Raw genomic sequence first — 15,305 nt, forward strand, 5'->3', positions numbered from 1 at the left:
TCTGTACAGAGGAGCTTACACTCTAATGTCCCCTCCCCCCACAGTCACATCAGTCTCTGTACAGAGGAGCTTACACTCTAATGTCCCCTCCCCCCACAGTCACATCAGTCTCTGTACAGAGGAGCTTACACTCTAATGTCCCCTCCCCCCACAGTCACATCAGTCTCTGTACAGAGGAGCTTACACTCTAATGTCCCCTCCCCCCACAGTCACATCAGTCTCTGTACAGAGGAGCTTACACTCTAATGTCCCCTCCCCCCCCACAGTCACATCAGACTCTGTACAGAGGAGCTTACACTCTAATGTCCCCTCCCCCCACAGTCACATCAGTCTCTGTACAGAGGAGCTTACACTGTAATGTCCCCTCCCCCCACAGTCACATCAGTCTCTGTACAGAGGAGCTTACACTCTAATGTTCCCTCCCCCCACAGTCACATCAGTCTCTGTACAGAGGAGCTTACACTCTAATGTCCCCTCCCCCCCACAGTCACATCAGTCTCTGTACAGAGGAGCTTACACTCTAATGAACTCCCCAGGTTGTCAGGTGCGCTGAGGACAGAAAAGCGCTCCGTCGGGCGGCGTCCTCCAGATGTCAGATTTCTCCCCCGCTTCATGATACGGTCGGAGATGCCAAGTACAACAGAGGAGAAATCTGGAATTCAGAGATTTTTCTATTGAAGAAAGTCCAAAACAAACGGCGGGGAAGCGGCTCGGAGACTCGCCCGTCTGTGCTGGACGACCGGAATACCGATCCAGGCCAAGCCCAATCCCATCACATAAACACTGAGATTTACTTATCATGTGACGGGTCTGACTCACCGAGACCAGATCTGATACAAAGTCCATAGTTACATAATAAAGAACCCATCGCTGGTGACCCCTACACACAGGAGATATCAGCCCCTGAGATCACTTAACCCATGATGACCTGACCCCTTATGTTCACCTGACCCCTGGTGACCTCCCCTGTGATCACCTGACCCCTGATGACCTGACCCAATGTGATCACCTGACCCCTGATGACCCCCTGTGATCACCTGACCCCTGATGACCTGACCCCTGATGACCCCCCATGATCACCTGACCCCTGATGACCCCCTGTGATCACCTAACCCAATACCCCCGTGATCACCTGACCCCTGATGAACCCCTCGTGATCACCTGACCCCTAATGACCCCCTCCTGTGATCATCTGTCCCCTAATGACCCCCCTGTGATCACATTACCCCTGATGACCCCCTGTGATCACCTGACCCCTGATAACCTTGGTGGAGGCAGGCCTATGTATGTGAATGTTGGTGGAGGCAGGCCCATGTATGTGAATGTTGGTGGAGGCGGGCTCATGTATGTGAATGTTGGTGGAGGCAGGCTCATGTATGTGAATGTTGGTGGAGGCGGGCTCATGTATGTAAATGTTGGTGGAGGTGGGCTCATGTATGTGAATGTTGGTGGAGGCGGGCTCATGTATGTGAATGTTGGTGGAGGGGGACTCATGTATGTGAATGTTGGTGGAGGCGGGCTCATGTATGTGAATGTTGGTGGAGGCGGGCTCATGTATGTGAATGTTGGTGGAGGCGGGCTCATGTATGTGAATGTTGGTGGAGGCGGGCTCATGTATGTAAATGTTGGTGGAGGCGGGCCCATGTATGTAAATGTTGGTGGAGGCGGGCCCATGTATGTAAATGTTGGTGGAGGCGGGCTCATGTATGTAAATGTTGGTGGAGGCGGGCCCATGTATGTAAATGTTGGTGGAGGCGGGCTCATGTATGTAAATGTTGGTGGAGGCGGGCTCATGTATGTGAATGTTGGTGGAGGCGGGCTCATGTATGTGAATGTTGGTGGAGGCGGGCCCATGTATGTAAATGTTGGTGGAGGCGGGCTCATGTATGTGAATGTTGGTGGAGGCGGGCTCATGTATGTAAATGTTGGTGGAGGCGGGCTCATGTATGTAAATGTTGGTGGAGGCGGGCTCATGTATGTAAATGTTGGTGGAGGCGGGCTCATGTATGTGAATGTTGGTGGAGGCGGGCTCATGTATGTGAATGTTGGTGGAGGCGGGCTCATGTATGTGAATGTTGGTGGAGGCGGGCTCATGTATGGAAATGTTTGTCGAGGCGGGCCCATGTATGTGAATGTTGGTGGAGGCGGGCTCATGTATGTAAATGTTGGTGGAGGCGGGCTCATGTATGTGAATGTTGGTGGAGGCGGGCCCATGTATGTAAATGTTGGTGGAGGCGGGCTCATGTATGTGAATGTTGGTGGAGGCGGGCTCATGTATGTAAATGGTGGAGGCGGGCTCATGTATGTAAATGTTGGTGGAGGCGGGCTCATGTATGTGAATGTTGGTGGAGGCGGGCTCATGTATGTGAATGTTGGTGGAGGCGGGCTCATGTATGTGAATGCTGGTGGAGACGGGCTCATGTATGTGAATGTTGGTGGAGGCGGGCTCATGTATGTAAATGTTGGTGGAGGCGGGCTCATGTATGTGAATGTTGGTGGAGGCGGGCTCATGTATGTGAATGTTGGTGGAGGCGGGCTCATGTATGTGAATGTTGGTGGAGGCGGGCCCATGTATGTAAATGTTGGTGGAGGCGGGCTCATGTATGTGAATGTTGGTGGAGGCGGGCCCATGTATGTAAATGTTGGTGGAGGCGGGCTCATGTATGTGAATGCTGGTGGAGGCGGGCTCATGTATGTGACTGTTGGTGGAGGCGGTCTCATGTATGTGAATTTTGGTGGAGGCGGGCTCATGTATGTGAATGTTGGTGGAGGCGGGCTCATGTATGTGAATGCTGGTGGAGGCGGGCTCATGTATGTGAATGCTGGTGGAGGCGGGCTCATGTATGTGAATGTTGGATGTGATTGGCGGCTGTGATATGAATACAATGTAGCGCTAATCCTGTATAATGATAGAATTGTTACATTGTTTTCCATATCAGTCTACAGTGCAGCCGCCAATCACACTCAGTGTTCGCCACACAGCCCCGCCCAGCGGGGGAGGAGACTGACCTTTCTTGGCCCCAATCACACCTGATTAGAAAGCGCAGGCGGAATTGGTGAGATTCTGCCCCACAATTCCAAATCACACGACAATCACTGCAAAACACGAGGCGCTCATTTGGGTGCCATTCATTTGTGCGATTTTTGCTGCAACTGTCGGAATCGCTTCTTTTGTAATCGCGGGAAGCTTGTCACCCACAAAATGAGCAAGAGCGTCTTCTGGGCATCGATCGAACATATTGCGGCCCATTGAGGTGAATAGGCTTCCCTATGTCAGACATGTGGGATCGTGTGAAGATCGCTCACGCACGATCGTCCGTTCTCTGTGAAGTGTGATTGGGGCTCACAGGTGCCCCCAAGTGTCGGGCATCCCATCCATTTCAATGGGAGTCTCTCGGGGGCGAGAAACGCAGAAAAGAAGTCCCCGATCCTTAGACCATATTTACAGCTGCTTGGGGGCCCTATTAACAATTAATGACACTGCTTGTGCATCTGCTAAATGGAAGCGCATCTCTGTGCATGTCAGGAAAACACAGGACTGTGTGTGCCTTACTGACACAAATGGATGTGAACTTACCCTTAGGTAACACTTACAGGCAGGGCTGGGACAAGGGGTGGGCAGGAGGATAGGCTGCCCTGGGCGCAGTGTGTATTGTAGGGATGGGGGTGCCACAAATTCTTCCTACTATAAGGCTGACAGGAGTAGTGACAGCGGCATCACTACTTCTGTCAGCTCAGGGCTGAAAGCACCAAGGATAGGTGGAGAGAGCCGGAAGGAGGTGCAGGCTGTGCCCTCTCTCCCCCCTCCTCCTCCTCCTCTTGGGGGGCACTGCAAGTTCCTTCTACTATAAGGCTGACAGGAGTAGTGACAGGGACATCACTACCTCTGTCAGCCCAGCGCTGGAAGTGGCAAGGAGAGGAGAAGAGAGTCGGGAAGGGGTGTGGGCTGTGCTCTCTCCTCCCCTCCTCTTCCTCCTCTTGGGGGGGCACTGCAAGTTCCTTCTACTATAAGGCTGACAGGAGTAGTGGTAGCGGCATCACTACTTCTGTCAGCCCAGCACTGGAGGCAGCAAGGATGGGTGGGGAGAGCCAGGAGGAGGTGCAGGCTGTGCCCTCTCTCCCCCCTCCTCCTCCTCCTCCTCTTGGGGGCACTGCAAGTTCCTTCTACTATAAGGCTGACAGGAGTAGTGACAGGGACATCACTACCTCTGTCAGCCCAGCGCTGGAAGTGGCAAGGAGAGGAGAAGAGAGCCGGGAAGGGGTGTGGGCTGTGCTCTCTCCCCCCCTCCTCTTGGGGGGGCACTGCAAGTTCCTTCTACTATAAGGCTGACAGGAGTAGTGACAGCGGCATCACTACTTCTGTCAGCCCAGCGCTGGAAGCAGCAAGGAGAGGTGGAGAGAGCCGGGAGGAGGTGCAGGCTGTGCTCTCTCTCCTCCCTCCTCCTCCTCCTCCTCTTGGGGGGCACTGCAAGTCCCTTCTACTATAAGGCTGACAGGAGTAGTGACAGCGGCATCACTATTTCTGTCAGTCCAGTGCTGAAAGTGGCAAGGAGAGGAGAAGAGAGCTGGGAGGAGGTGCAGGCTGTGCTCTCTCTCCCCCTCCTCCTCCTCCTTTCGGGGGGCACTGAAAGTTCCTTCTACTATAAGGCTGACAGGAGTAGTGAGAGCGGCATCAATACTACTGTCAGCCCAGGGCTGAAAGGGGCAAGGATAGGTGGAGAGAGCCGGGAAGGGGTGCGGGCTGTGCTCTCTCTCCCCCTCCTCTGCATAAGCTCACACTTCATGAAGGTGGGGGGGGGGGGGCTCAATTTGCCATCTTTGCCCTGGGCAATGGATAATCTTGTCCTGACACTGCTTACAGCACTTGCCCCTCCCCCAGCCCTTGATTGGATGGTATGAGAAGCGGACCGCTGAGCTCATCTCTCTCTCTCACTCTGCTCTCTCCTCCTATCAGAATGTTTTGCTTCTTGTCAGCACATGAACCTCTCCCAGCCTGAGCATTTGCCTGCACTGAATCGCACTCGTACTTTTTGTACCATGCGATCCTATGTAACTATGATCCGGTTGCAGTGCATTTAAAAAAAAGCGGTGCATGCAATGCTTTTGGCGCGGTGCAATTTCATCCCGTACAAAATGAATGGGCTGAAATCGCACCGCATGGAACTGCAAGGGAATGGCAGTGGAATGCATCGGGCGTGCCTGTGCGATTCGGGTATGCTGGGAAAAGAGCCAGATTCCTTTGTTGTCTGTTATATCTAACATGGAAGTCGTTCCTCGAATTCCTCGCTGATCCCCGGAGGCAGATCCATGTTTTCTGGATCAACAATCTCCAGTGTTATAACAGTCCCCCGCATTCCAACGACAAAACTTTATCGTTCTGGACAAAATCACAAATCCATCCAGACCGAGCGTCCAATCCCAGAGAGAGTCTTAAAGGGGAACTGCGGACACCAAACCTTCATTTAGCCTCCCGCTCACCCCGGTGCGATTTGCTATGCGATTGGACAAGTGCCCCGCCCCCTCCATCGTCAGGAATTGAACTGTTCCAATAGCTGCGGCTCAACTTTGAAAGAAAAGGTTCCTGCAGTTCTCTTTGCCGGTTTCATTGCGACTTGCACTGACTTCTGTTGTATGAAGCCGGCAGTGCGAATCGCAGGGATGATGTGCGGCTTTGAAATCGCTCCGAAGTAGAGGGACTTCAACTCCGCACCGGTCTGAACGGGGGCCTTAAAGCGTTCATCATTGGCCACAGAATAGAGAAATCCCAGATATTACCTTGTAAAAGGGGCGGGGACATCATCACTGTGATGTACAGAGAGCAGAGGGAGGGGCCCTGAAAACTCCACCCACTAAAGGAAACTACAGCAGGGGACGGGGACATCATCACTGTACAGAGAGCAGAGGGAGGGGCCCTGCAAACTCCACCCACTACAGAGAACTAAAGCAGGGGGCGGGGACAAGACTAATCCTCCTGCACAAAAGGAGAGAGCAGAGATGTGGGAGGGGTTCAACAAGCTCCACCTACTATAGAAAACTACAGGAGGGGGCGGAGACAAGACCAGTCCTCCTGCACAAGGCGATAGAGCAGAGCTGTGGGATGGGGCCCAATAGGCTCCACCCACTACAGAAAACTACAGGGGGCGGAGACAAGACCAGTCACCCTGCACAAAAGGAGAGGAAAAGAGGGAGGGGCCCTGAAAACTCCACCCACTACAGAAAACTACAAGGGGGGTGGAGAGAAGACTAATCCTCCTGCACAAAAGGGGACAGCAGAGCTGTGGGAGGGGCCCAACGGGCTCCACCCACAGCAGAAAACTACAGGAGGAGCGGAGACAAGACTAATCCTCCTGCACAAGGAGAGCCGAGTTGTGGGAGGGGCCAAGAAAACTCAACCCACTACAAAAAACTACAGGAGGGGGGGGGGGGGGGCAGAGACAAGACCAGTCACCCTGCACAAAAGGAGACAGCAGAGCTGTGGGAGGGGCCCAACGGGCTCCACCCACAGCAGAAAACTACAGGAGGGGGCCGAGACAAGACTAATCCTCCTGCACAAAAGGAAAGAGCAGAGATATGGGTGGGGCCCAACAGGCTCCACCCACAACAGAAAACTACCAGTCCCTCAGCACAAGGAGAGAGAGCAGAGCTGTGGGAGGGGCCCTGTAGACTCCACCCACTACATAGAACCACAGGAGAAGGCGGGGACAAGACCAGTCCCCCTGCACAAGGAGAGGGGGCAGCAGTGGGCGGTCTTTATTACAGGAAGTCTCACACTGGAGAAAGAAATACACAAAGTACACTGATAAAGTTTTATTATTGGTCACATGACAATATTAGGTGCTTATATGTTAATGTCTCGTCATTTCTTTGGTTGTTTTTTTGTTTTTGTTTTATTTCACCATAAAAAAGTTCAGCAAATATTTACAATCCCAGAAAAATGTAATTCCAGCTATATGTGGTCACATGACCCCTTCTGGGTAAATGGCCCCTCCCACCTCCTGCGTCAGCCGCCATATTGTCTTTCAGGCTTGGCCCCTCCCCTTGAACACTTTGTGCTCGGGTTTGGCCCGGTGGAACCACTCGGACCAGGATCCATCGTAGATGGCCATGTCTTCCTTCCCCAGGACGAAGGCGGCCAGCGCCAGGTGACAGGCGGTCACCCCTCGCCGACACGTGGCCGCAAGAGGCTTCTTCATGTCCACGCCCTTCTCCTCGAACAGGTGGCGGATCTCGTGAGCTGGCTTCTGGAACCCTTCCGGTGTCAGGAAGCCGGCGAAGGGGAGATTCACCGAGCCGGGGATGTGTCCAGGTTCAATCCCTGAAATACAGAAGAGACAGGAATAAATGATGAATGACTTTTTCCTGGGGGTGGGGCTAGAGCAGAGCTGGTTTTGATGGCCTATGTTGGGGTCCCTTATACTGTTCTGTGTAATGGGGCCACACATAGCTCCTTCCAATTAGCTTTAAACCAACTGTGTTGTTCCAGATACCTGACGCATTTCGCCCCTTCACTGTATCCCTATGATTAAGTAGGGGACGAAACACGTAGGGGACGAAACACGTCAAGCAGAGGTGCGAGGTGGAGTGTCCTCTATTGTATTGGAACAACAAAGTTGGTATTAAGCTTTTCATATGATGTGAAGGGCCCTAAAATATAAACAAACAGTCTGAGCTGAGCATGGACATGGAGCAGGATTACGCCCCCACGTGGCCTGCGTTGGGGCCCCGTATAATGTGCTGTAATGGGGGGGGGCCACACGCTGCTATTTCCAAAAAATGTAAAACTAACTGTATTATTCCCACTGACTGACGTGTTTCACCCCCTCACCATAGCCCTTTGATTAAGCACCCAGTAGGGGGCGAAATGCGTCGACCATAGGTGCAAAGTGGAGTGTCCTCTATTCTACTGGAATAATAAAGTTGGTTTTAAGCTTCTCGGAAGTAGCGGTGTGTGGCTCTGTGACATTGCACTGACCTGGGTAAGGAGGAGGAGCCGATCCCGAAGACATGAGCCCCCCGCAGCTGTGGCGGTTAAAGCGGATGGGGTAGGAGCGGCACCGAGGTCAAGGTGAATCCTGCTCTGGCAGATGGGGTATACGGAGTGATCTCAAACACCACCCTAAGGCACTCCCTCTAGGGCTGGGACTAAGGGGGGAGAAGGGGCAGGAGTCCCCCGGGAGAAGCAATTGAGTGTGGGGGGGAGCAGTTTGGCATCTTTGCCCTTGGCTTAGGGTGGCCTTGCCTAGGAACTGCCTCTGCCTATTATAAAGATGGCGCCCGGCCATACCAGTGGTCCAGACAACTAATGCATTTCGCCTTCACAGAGATAACAGAAAGACATCTTCACCCAACCTGACTATAGAATACACTTCCGAGTGTTCCCCAAAGGCCGCAGACTCGTCCTACACACCCAGGAAGAGGTCCAATCACTACAAGAGCAGAGAAATCGTCCCTCCCACAGCCATAAACACAGACCAATCCCAGCCCTGATCTGTCCACTGATCACATCTGAAGGTGATTCTAATATTCCACAATCAGCTTCATCTGCACATAGCAGGAGTTGTATCCGATCTGTCTGGGGGGGAGGGGCAGGCGCCGCACGTCCATCACATTCATCTCCGAAAATAGAGGAAAAATGTGAAATATTCATTGCCTGGAGGCGGAGCCCCAGAGAACATCAGAGAATTACACCCGACATACAGGACAAGAGAAGTGGTACTGTGCAGAGTTCATACATACAGAATAAGAAGAGATACCGAGAATTACACCCGACATACAGGACAAGAGAAATGGTACTGTGCAGAGTTCATACATACAGAATAAGAACAGATACCAAGAATTACACCCGACATACAGGACAAGAGAAGTGGTACTGTGCAGAGTCCATACATACAGAATAAGAACAGATACCGAGAATTACACCCAACATACAGGGCAGGAGAAGTGGTACTGTGCAGAGTCCATACATAGAGAATTAGAACAGATACCGAGAATTACACCCGACATACAGGACAAGAGAAGTAGTACTGTGCAGAGTCCATACATACAGAATAAGAAGAGATACCGAGAATTACACCCGACATACAGGACAAGAGAAGTAGTACTGTGCAGAGTCCATACATACAGAATAAGAAGAGATACCGAGAATTACACCCGACATACAGGACAAGAGAAGTAGTACTGTGCAGAGTCCATACATACAGAATAAGAAGAGATACCGAGAATTACACCCGACATACAGGACAAGAGAAGTAGTACTGTGCAGAGTCCATACATACAGAATAAGAACAGATACCGAGAATTACACCCGACATACAGGACAAGAGAAGTGGTACTGTGCAGAGTCCATACATACAGAATAAGAACAGATACCGAGAATTACACCCGACATACAGGACAAGAGAAGTGGTACTGTGCAGAGTCCATACATACAGAATAAGAACAGATACCGAGAATTACACCCGACATACAGGACAAGAGAAGTAGTACTGTGCAGAGTCCATACATACAGAATAAGAACAGATACCGAGAATTACACCCAACATACAGGGCAAGAGAAGTGGTACTGTGCAGAGTCCATACATACAGAATAAGAACAGATACCGAGAATTACACCCGACATACAGGACAAGAGAAGTGGCATCCACAGACCCCCCACTAGCACTGGGCCAGGGTTGTGGGCAGGAGGCTTTGGTGCTCTACAAGTTAGAGGTCCCCATGGTAAGGCACCCCCTCCCCTATGTTGAGGGGATGTGGTCTGGATATTCTGGGGACCTCGCATTTTTTTTTTGCATAATTTGCCCCCTTAAAGTCCACACCAGACTTATAGGGATGGCACCGCTGCAGCGCTTTCTATATATATATATCACAGAGCTGCACCTCTTCACACGCAGGATTAGGACACCCCCCGGGCATGTTACAGGAATGAGACATTTTTATGTTCATTCCTCCGGGCTGAATATAAAGAAAAAATTTTTTGCATTCTACTATGTTCCTCAGGACAGCGAGTTCCAGGGTCTGTACACCCGCTGTGCCCATTATGAGGGGTCCCCACCATCCCTGTGCTGAGTTCCCGGGTCTGTACACCCGCTGTGTCCATTATGAGGGGCTCCCACCATCCCTGTGCTCAGTTCTCGGGTCTGTATACCCGCTGTGCCCATTATGAGGGGTTCCCACCATCCCTGTGCTGAGTTCCCGGGTCTGTACGCCCGCTGTGCCCATTATGAGGGGTCCCCACCATCCCTGTGCTCAGTTCCTGGGTCTGTACACCCGCTGTGCCCATTATGAGGGGTCCCCACCATCCCTGTGCTCAGTTCTCGGGTCTGTACACCCGCTGTGCCCATTATGAGGGGTTCCCACCATCCCTGTGCTGAGTTCCCGGGTCTGTACACCCGCTGTGCCCATTATGAGGGGTTCCCACCATCCCTGTGCTGACTTCCCGGGTCTGTACACCCGCTGTGCCCATTATGAGGGGTTCCCACCATCCCTGTGCCGAGTTCCCGGGTCTGTACACCCGCTGTGCCCAATCAATATACAATTATTGTGTTTTTTTTTTGCCAAAAATATGTAGAAGAAGAATACTTAGTGGACTAAACTGAGGAAAAATGTACTTTAAAAAAAAAAAATTGTTGATATTTATTTTAGCAAAAAGTACAAAATATTGTGTTTTCTTTTCAAAATTGTCGCTCTATTTTTGTTTATAGCGCAAAAAATAAAAACCGCAGAGGGGATCAAATACCACCAAAAGAAAGCTCTATATGTGGGGAAAAAAGGACGCCAATTTTGTTTGGGAGCCACGTCGCACGACCGCGCAATTGTCAGCTAAAGCGACGCAGTGCCGAATTGCAAAAAACGCTCTGGTCAGGAAGGGGGGGGGGGGGGGTAAAATCTTCCGGGGCTGAAGCGGTTGAACATCTGCAGTCTTAAAACTGCCCTGATTTGCATTCCTGCATATCTATTAACATTACCATAGTACAGAGTCGCTATCACTCCCCTTTGATATGTGGAGTCAATCTGGTTTGGTGACTTCTCCTTTGTAATGCGAAATAAACAGAGAGCAGTGAGACCCGAAAACATCGACATCCATTGATGTGCAAAATGATTTGTCAACCGACTTTCCTGGAATGTTTGTATGTCATACATGTGTATATATATATATATATATATACATAATACAATATAGAAGATACACACATGCATGTATTTATATAATATATATATATGTACAGTATCTGACAAAAGTAAGTACACCCCGCAGTCACATGTGTGTAAATCTTTTCTTCTCTCTTTTCATGTGACAACACTGAAGAAATGACACTTGTCTACAATGTAAAGTAGTGAGTGTACAGCTTGTATAACAGTGTAAATTTCCCGTCCCCTCAAAATAACTCAACACACAGCCATTAATGTCTAAACCGCTGGCAACAAAAGTCAGTACACCCCTAAGTGAAAATCTCCAAATTGGGGCCCAAAGTGTCAATATTTTGTGTGGCCGCCATTATTTTCCAGCACTGCCTTCACCCTCTTGGGCATGGAGGTCACCAGAGCTTCACAGGTCACCACTGGAGTCCTCTTCCCCTCCCCCATGATGACATCACAGAGCTGGTGGATGTTGGCGACCTTCCCCTCCTCCACCTTCCATTTGGGGATGTCCCACAGATGATCAATAGGGTTTGGGTCTGGAGACATGCTTGGCCAGTCCATCACCTTTACCCTCAGCTTCTTTAGCAAGGCAGTGGTGGTGTGTTTGGGGTGGTTATCATGTTGGAATACTGCCCTGCGGTCCAGTCTCTGAAGGGAGGGGGTCATGCTCTGCTTCAGTATGTCACAGTACATGTTGGCATTCATGGTTCCCTCAATGATCTGTAGCCCCCCAGTGCCGGCAGCACTCATGCAGCCCCAGACCATGACACCCCCACCACCATGCCTGACTGTAGACAAGACACACTTGTCTTTGTCCTCCTCACCTGGTTGCCCCCACACACGCTTGTCACCATCTGACATATATATATATATATATATATATATATATATACACACACACATAAAATATACTACAATTATGAGGGGTTCCCACCATCCCTGTGCCGAGTTCCCATGTCTGTACACCCGCTGTGCCCATTATGAGGGGTTCCCACCATCCCTGTGCTGAGTTCCCGGGTCTGTACACCCGCTGTGCCCATTATGAGGGGTTCCCACCATCCCTGTGCTGAGTTTCAGGGTCTGTACACCCGCTGTGCCCATTATGAGGGGTTCCCACCATCCCTGTGCTGAGTTCTCGGGTCTGTACACCCGCTGTGCCCATTATGAGGGGTTCCCACCATCCCTGTGCCGAGTTCCTGGGTCTGTACACCCGCTGTGCCCATTATGAGGGGTTCCACCATCCCTGTGCCGAGTTCCTGGGTCTGTACACCCGCTGTGCCCATTATGAGGGGTTCCCACCATCCCTGTGCTGAGTTCCCGGGTCTGGACACCCGCTGTGCCCATTATGAGGGGTTCCCACCATCCCTGTGCTGAGTTCCCGGGTCTGGACACCCGCTGTGCCCATTATGAGGGGTTCCCACCATCCCTGTGCTGAGTTCCCGGGTCTGGACACCCGCTGTGCCCATTATGAGGGGTTCCACCATCCCTGTGCTGAGTTCCTGGGTCTGTACACCTGCTGTGCCCATTATGAGAGGTTCCCACCATCCCTGTGCTGAGTTCCTAGGTTTGTACACCCGCTGTGCTCATTATGAGGGGTCCTCACCATCCCTGTGCTGAGTTCCTGGGTCTGTACACCCGCTGTGCCCATTATGAGGGGTTCCCACCATCTCTGTGCTGAGTTTCAGGTTCTGTACACCTGCTGTGCCCATTATGAGGGGTCCCCACCATCCCTGTGCTGAGTTCCTGGGTCTGTACACCCGCTGTGCCCATTATGAGGGGTTCCCACCATCCCTGTGCTGAGTTCCCGGGTCTGTACACCCGCTGTGCCCATTATGAGGGGTTCCCACCATCCCTGTGCTGAGTTCTCGGGTCTGTACACCCGCTGTGCCCATTATGAGGGGTTCCCACCATCCCTGTGCTGAGTTCCTGGGTCTGTACACCCGCTGTGCCCATTATGAGGGTTCCCACCATCCCTGTGCTGAGTTCCTGGGTCTGTACACCCGCTGTGCCCATTATGAGGGGTTCCCACCATCCCTGTGCTGAGTTCCTGGGTCTGTACACCCGCTGTGCCCATTATGAGGGGTTCCCACCATCCCTGTGCTGAGTTCCCGGGTCTGTACACCCGCTGTGCCCATTATGAGGGGTTCCCACCATCCCTGTGCTGAGTTCCCGGTTCTGTACCCCCGCTGTGCCCATTATGAGGGGTTCCCACCATCACTGTGCTGAGTTCCCGGGTCTGTACACCCGCTGTGCCCATTATGAGGGGTTCCCACCATCCCTGTGCTGAGTTCTCGGGTCTGTACACCCGCTGTGCCCATTATGAGGGGTTCCCACTGTCCCTGTGCTGAGTTCCCGGGACTGCACACCCGCTGTGCCCATTATGAGGGGTTCCCACCATCCCTGTGCTGAGTTCCTGGGTCTCTACACCCACTGTGCCCATTATGAGGGGTTCCCACCATCCCTGTGCTGAGTTCCCGGGTCTGTACACCTGCTGTGCCCATTATGAGGGGTTCCACCATCCCTGATCCGAGTTCCTGGGTCTGTACACTTGGACTGTGACCTGTACTTTCCCTATTGTGTCCAGATCCAGCCCCTTCCTCTTGTTTCCGGGTCTCTAGTCTTGAGTCAGGTAAACATGGAAGTCGCAGCTTTGGGTCAACGTGCAGCAAAGCCCATTCCCACCACCAGGAGCTCTTTTGATTAGCAGCTGTTCCTTAGATTCAGTGCCTTGGGGAATCCTTCATCACATGCCCTCAGGAGGGACTATCCTCTCCCAGAGTCCTCCAGCTTGGTGTAACTCACAAGTCTAATCTGCCCCATGGTGTCCTGTTCTACCGTGAGCTAAACTTCTTGGGTACACCTATCGTCTCTCTTGGGTATCCTTTTGAAATATATATGGGGTGGTTTTGGATTCCCCCTAATTAGAGGGTCCAAATCGGCATCGCCATGGTGCCATCTCAGCCCCCCCCCCCACAGTGAGATCTTGTGTGACTCTCACCTTCTCCTGGTTTCGGCTCCGGGCCCCGGAACCTAGCCTCCCCTCGGGCGTCCACCAGCTGGAACGTTTTGCCGCTCAGGTTCTCCTGAATGTCTTCGAAGGTCTTCAGCAGAGAACGGTTCAGGGTGGCGTCGAACTTCTCGGGCTTCGCCGGCGCGATTTCCGACGTCACGGGCAGATTGCGCTTCTCCCAGTTCACCAATCCACCGTCCAACACCGACACGTTGCTGTGGCTGAAGACCCGGAACATCCACCAAAGTCGGGGGGCGTACAGCATGCCCGCGTTATCGCAGTCGTAGATCACCACGTGGCTCCGGTTGTTGATGCCAAGACTGCCGACGTAATTGGCGAACCGCGTCTGGCCGGGCAACATCATCTCGTAGGGCGACGCCTCGTCCTTGCAATGCTCCATGTCGAAGAACGCGGCGCCCGGGATGTGCTTCTCCGCGAACTCCTTCCTGGCATCCCTCCCGCCCGGCGCGTACCACGTGCAGTCCAGCACTCGCAGCGATGGAGCCCTTTTGGATTTCAGAGCTCCGGAGAGCCACCCAGCAGTGACCATCGCCCGGCTCACCATGGCTGCAACACGCCCCGGGGGCCACCAAGGCTCCTCCATTTAATATGAGGAGGAGGAACTTGGGGACGCTCCACGTCCTGCTGTTAATAATTCCTTTGTCACATCTTTGGCAGCCGGTAATGAGAATCGAATGATTGTCACCTTTGTGTTACTGGAGATAATCAGCCGCCCAACCGGTAAATGGAGTTATTGCCTCATTAGCCGGTCACAGGGGCAATGTTCTGCCATAATCGGGTGATTAGGAGAGCGTCTCCGGTGATAATGTTTTCTTCTTTTTTTTTTCCCCGGGGGAGGGGGGGGAGTTGGAGTTCTTTGTTTTTTTTTTCAAGGCTTGAACCGTTTTTCCTCCCGTGAATCTGAAGATAGAAGAAGAAGAAGAAGAAGAAGAAGAAGAAGAAGAAGAAGAAGAATTCCACCAAGGAACAGCAGAAGTGACCCCATACACAGAGCTTTATAACCCATCAACCAGCCCATGACCAATGCCGGGACAAGGTCTTCTACAGAGCGGACATACCAAATTGTACCCCCTCCCCCCAAGATCTATGATTATGTGTCAGCAAAAATCCCCCCCCCCAAGATGTATGATTATGT

General features: G+C 52.1%; 1 protein-coding gene across 1 annotated transcript; it reads right to left on the reverse strand.

Annotated features, from left to right (window-relative positions):
- Positions 1-6,792: 6,792 nt before the first annotated feature.
- On the reverse strand, positions 6,793-14,779 carry LOC143997820 (thiosulfate sulfurtransferase-like). Its single transcript, XM_077493638.1, has 2 exons — positions 14,138-14,779; positions 6,793-7,315 (listed from the first exon to the last, which is right to left on the reverse strand). Exons 1-2 carry the CDS (start codon positions 14,751-14,753, stop codon positions 7,020-7,022), a joined length of 912 nt encoding a protein of 303 aa, XP_077349764.1. The 5' UTR covers positions 14,754-14,779; the 3' UTR covers positions 6,793-7,019.
- Positions 14,780-15,305: the final 526 nt, after the last annotated feature.

This window comes from Lithobates pipiens, unplaced genomic scaffold (genome assembly GCF_037356315.1).
Source record: "Lithobates pipiens isolate NorthernLeopardFrog02 unplaced genomic scaffold, aLitPip1_a1.2 Scaffold_19, whole genome shotgun sequence".
NCBI lineage: Eukaryota > Metazoa > Chordata > Amphibia > Anura > Ranidae > Lithobates > Lithobates pipiens.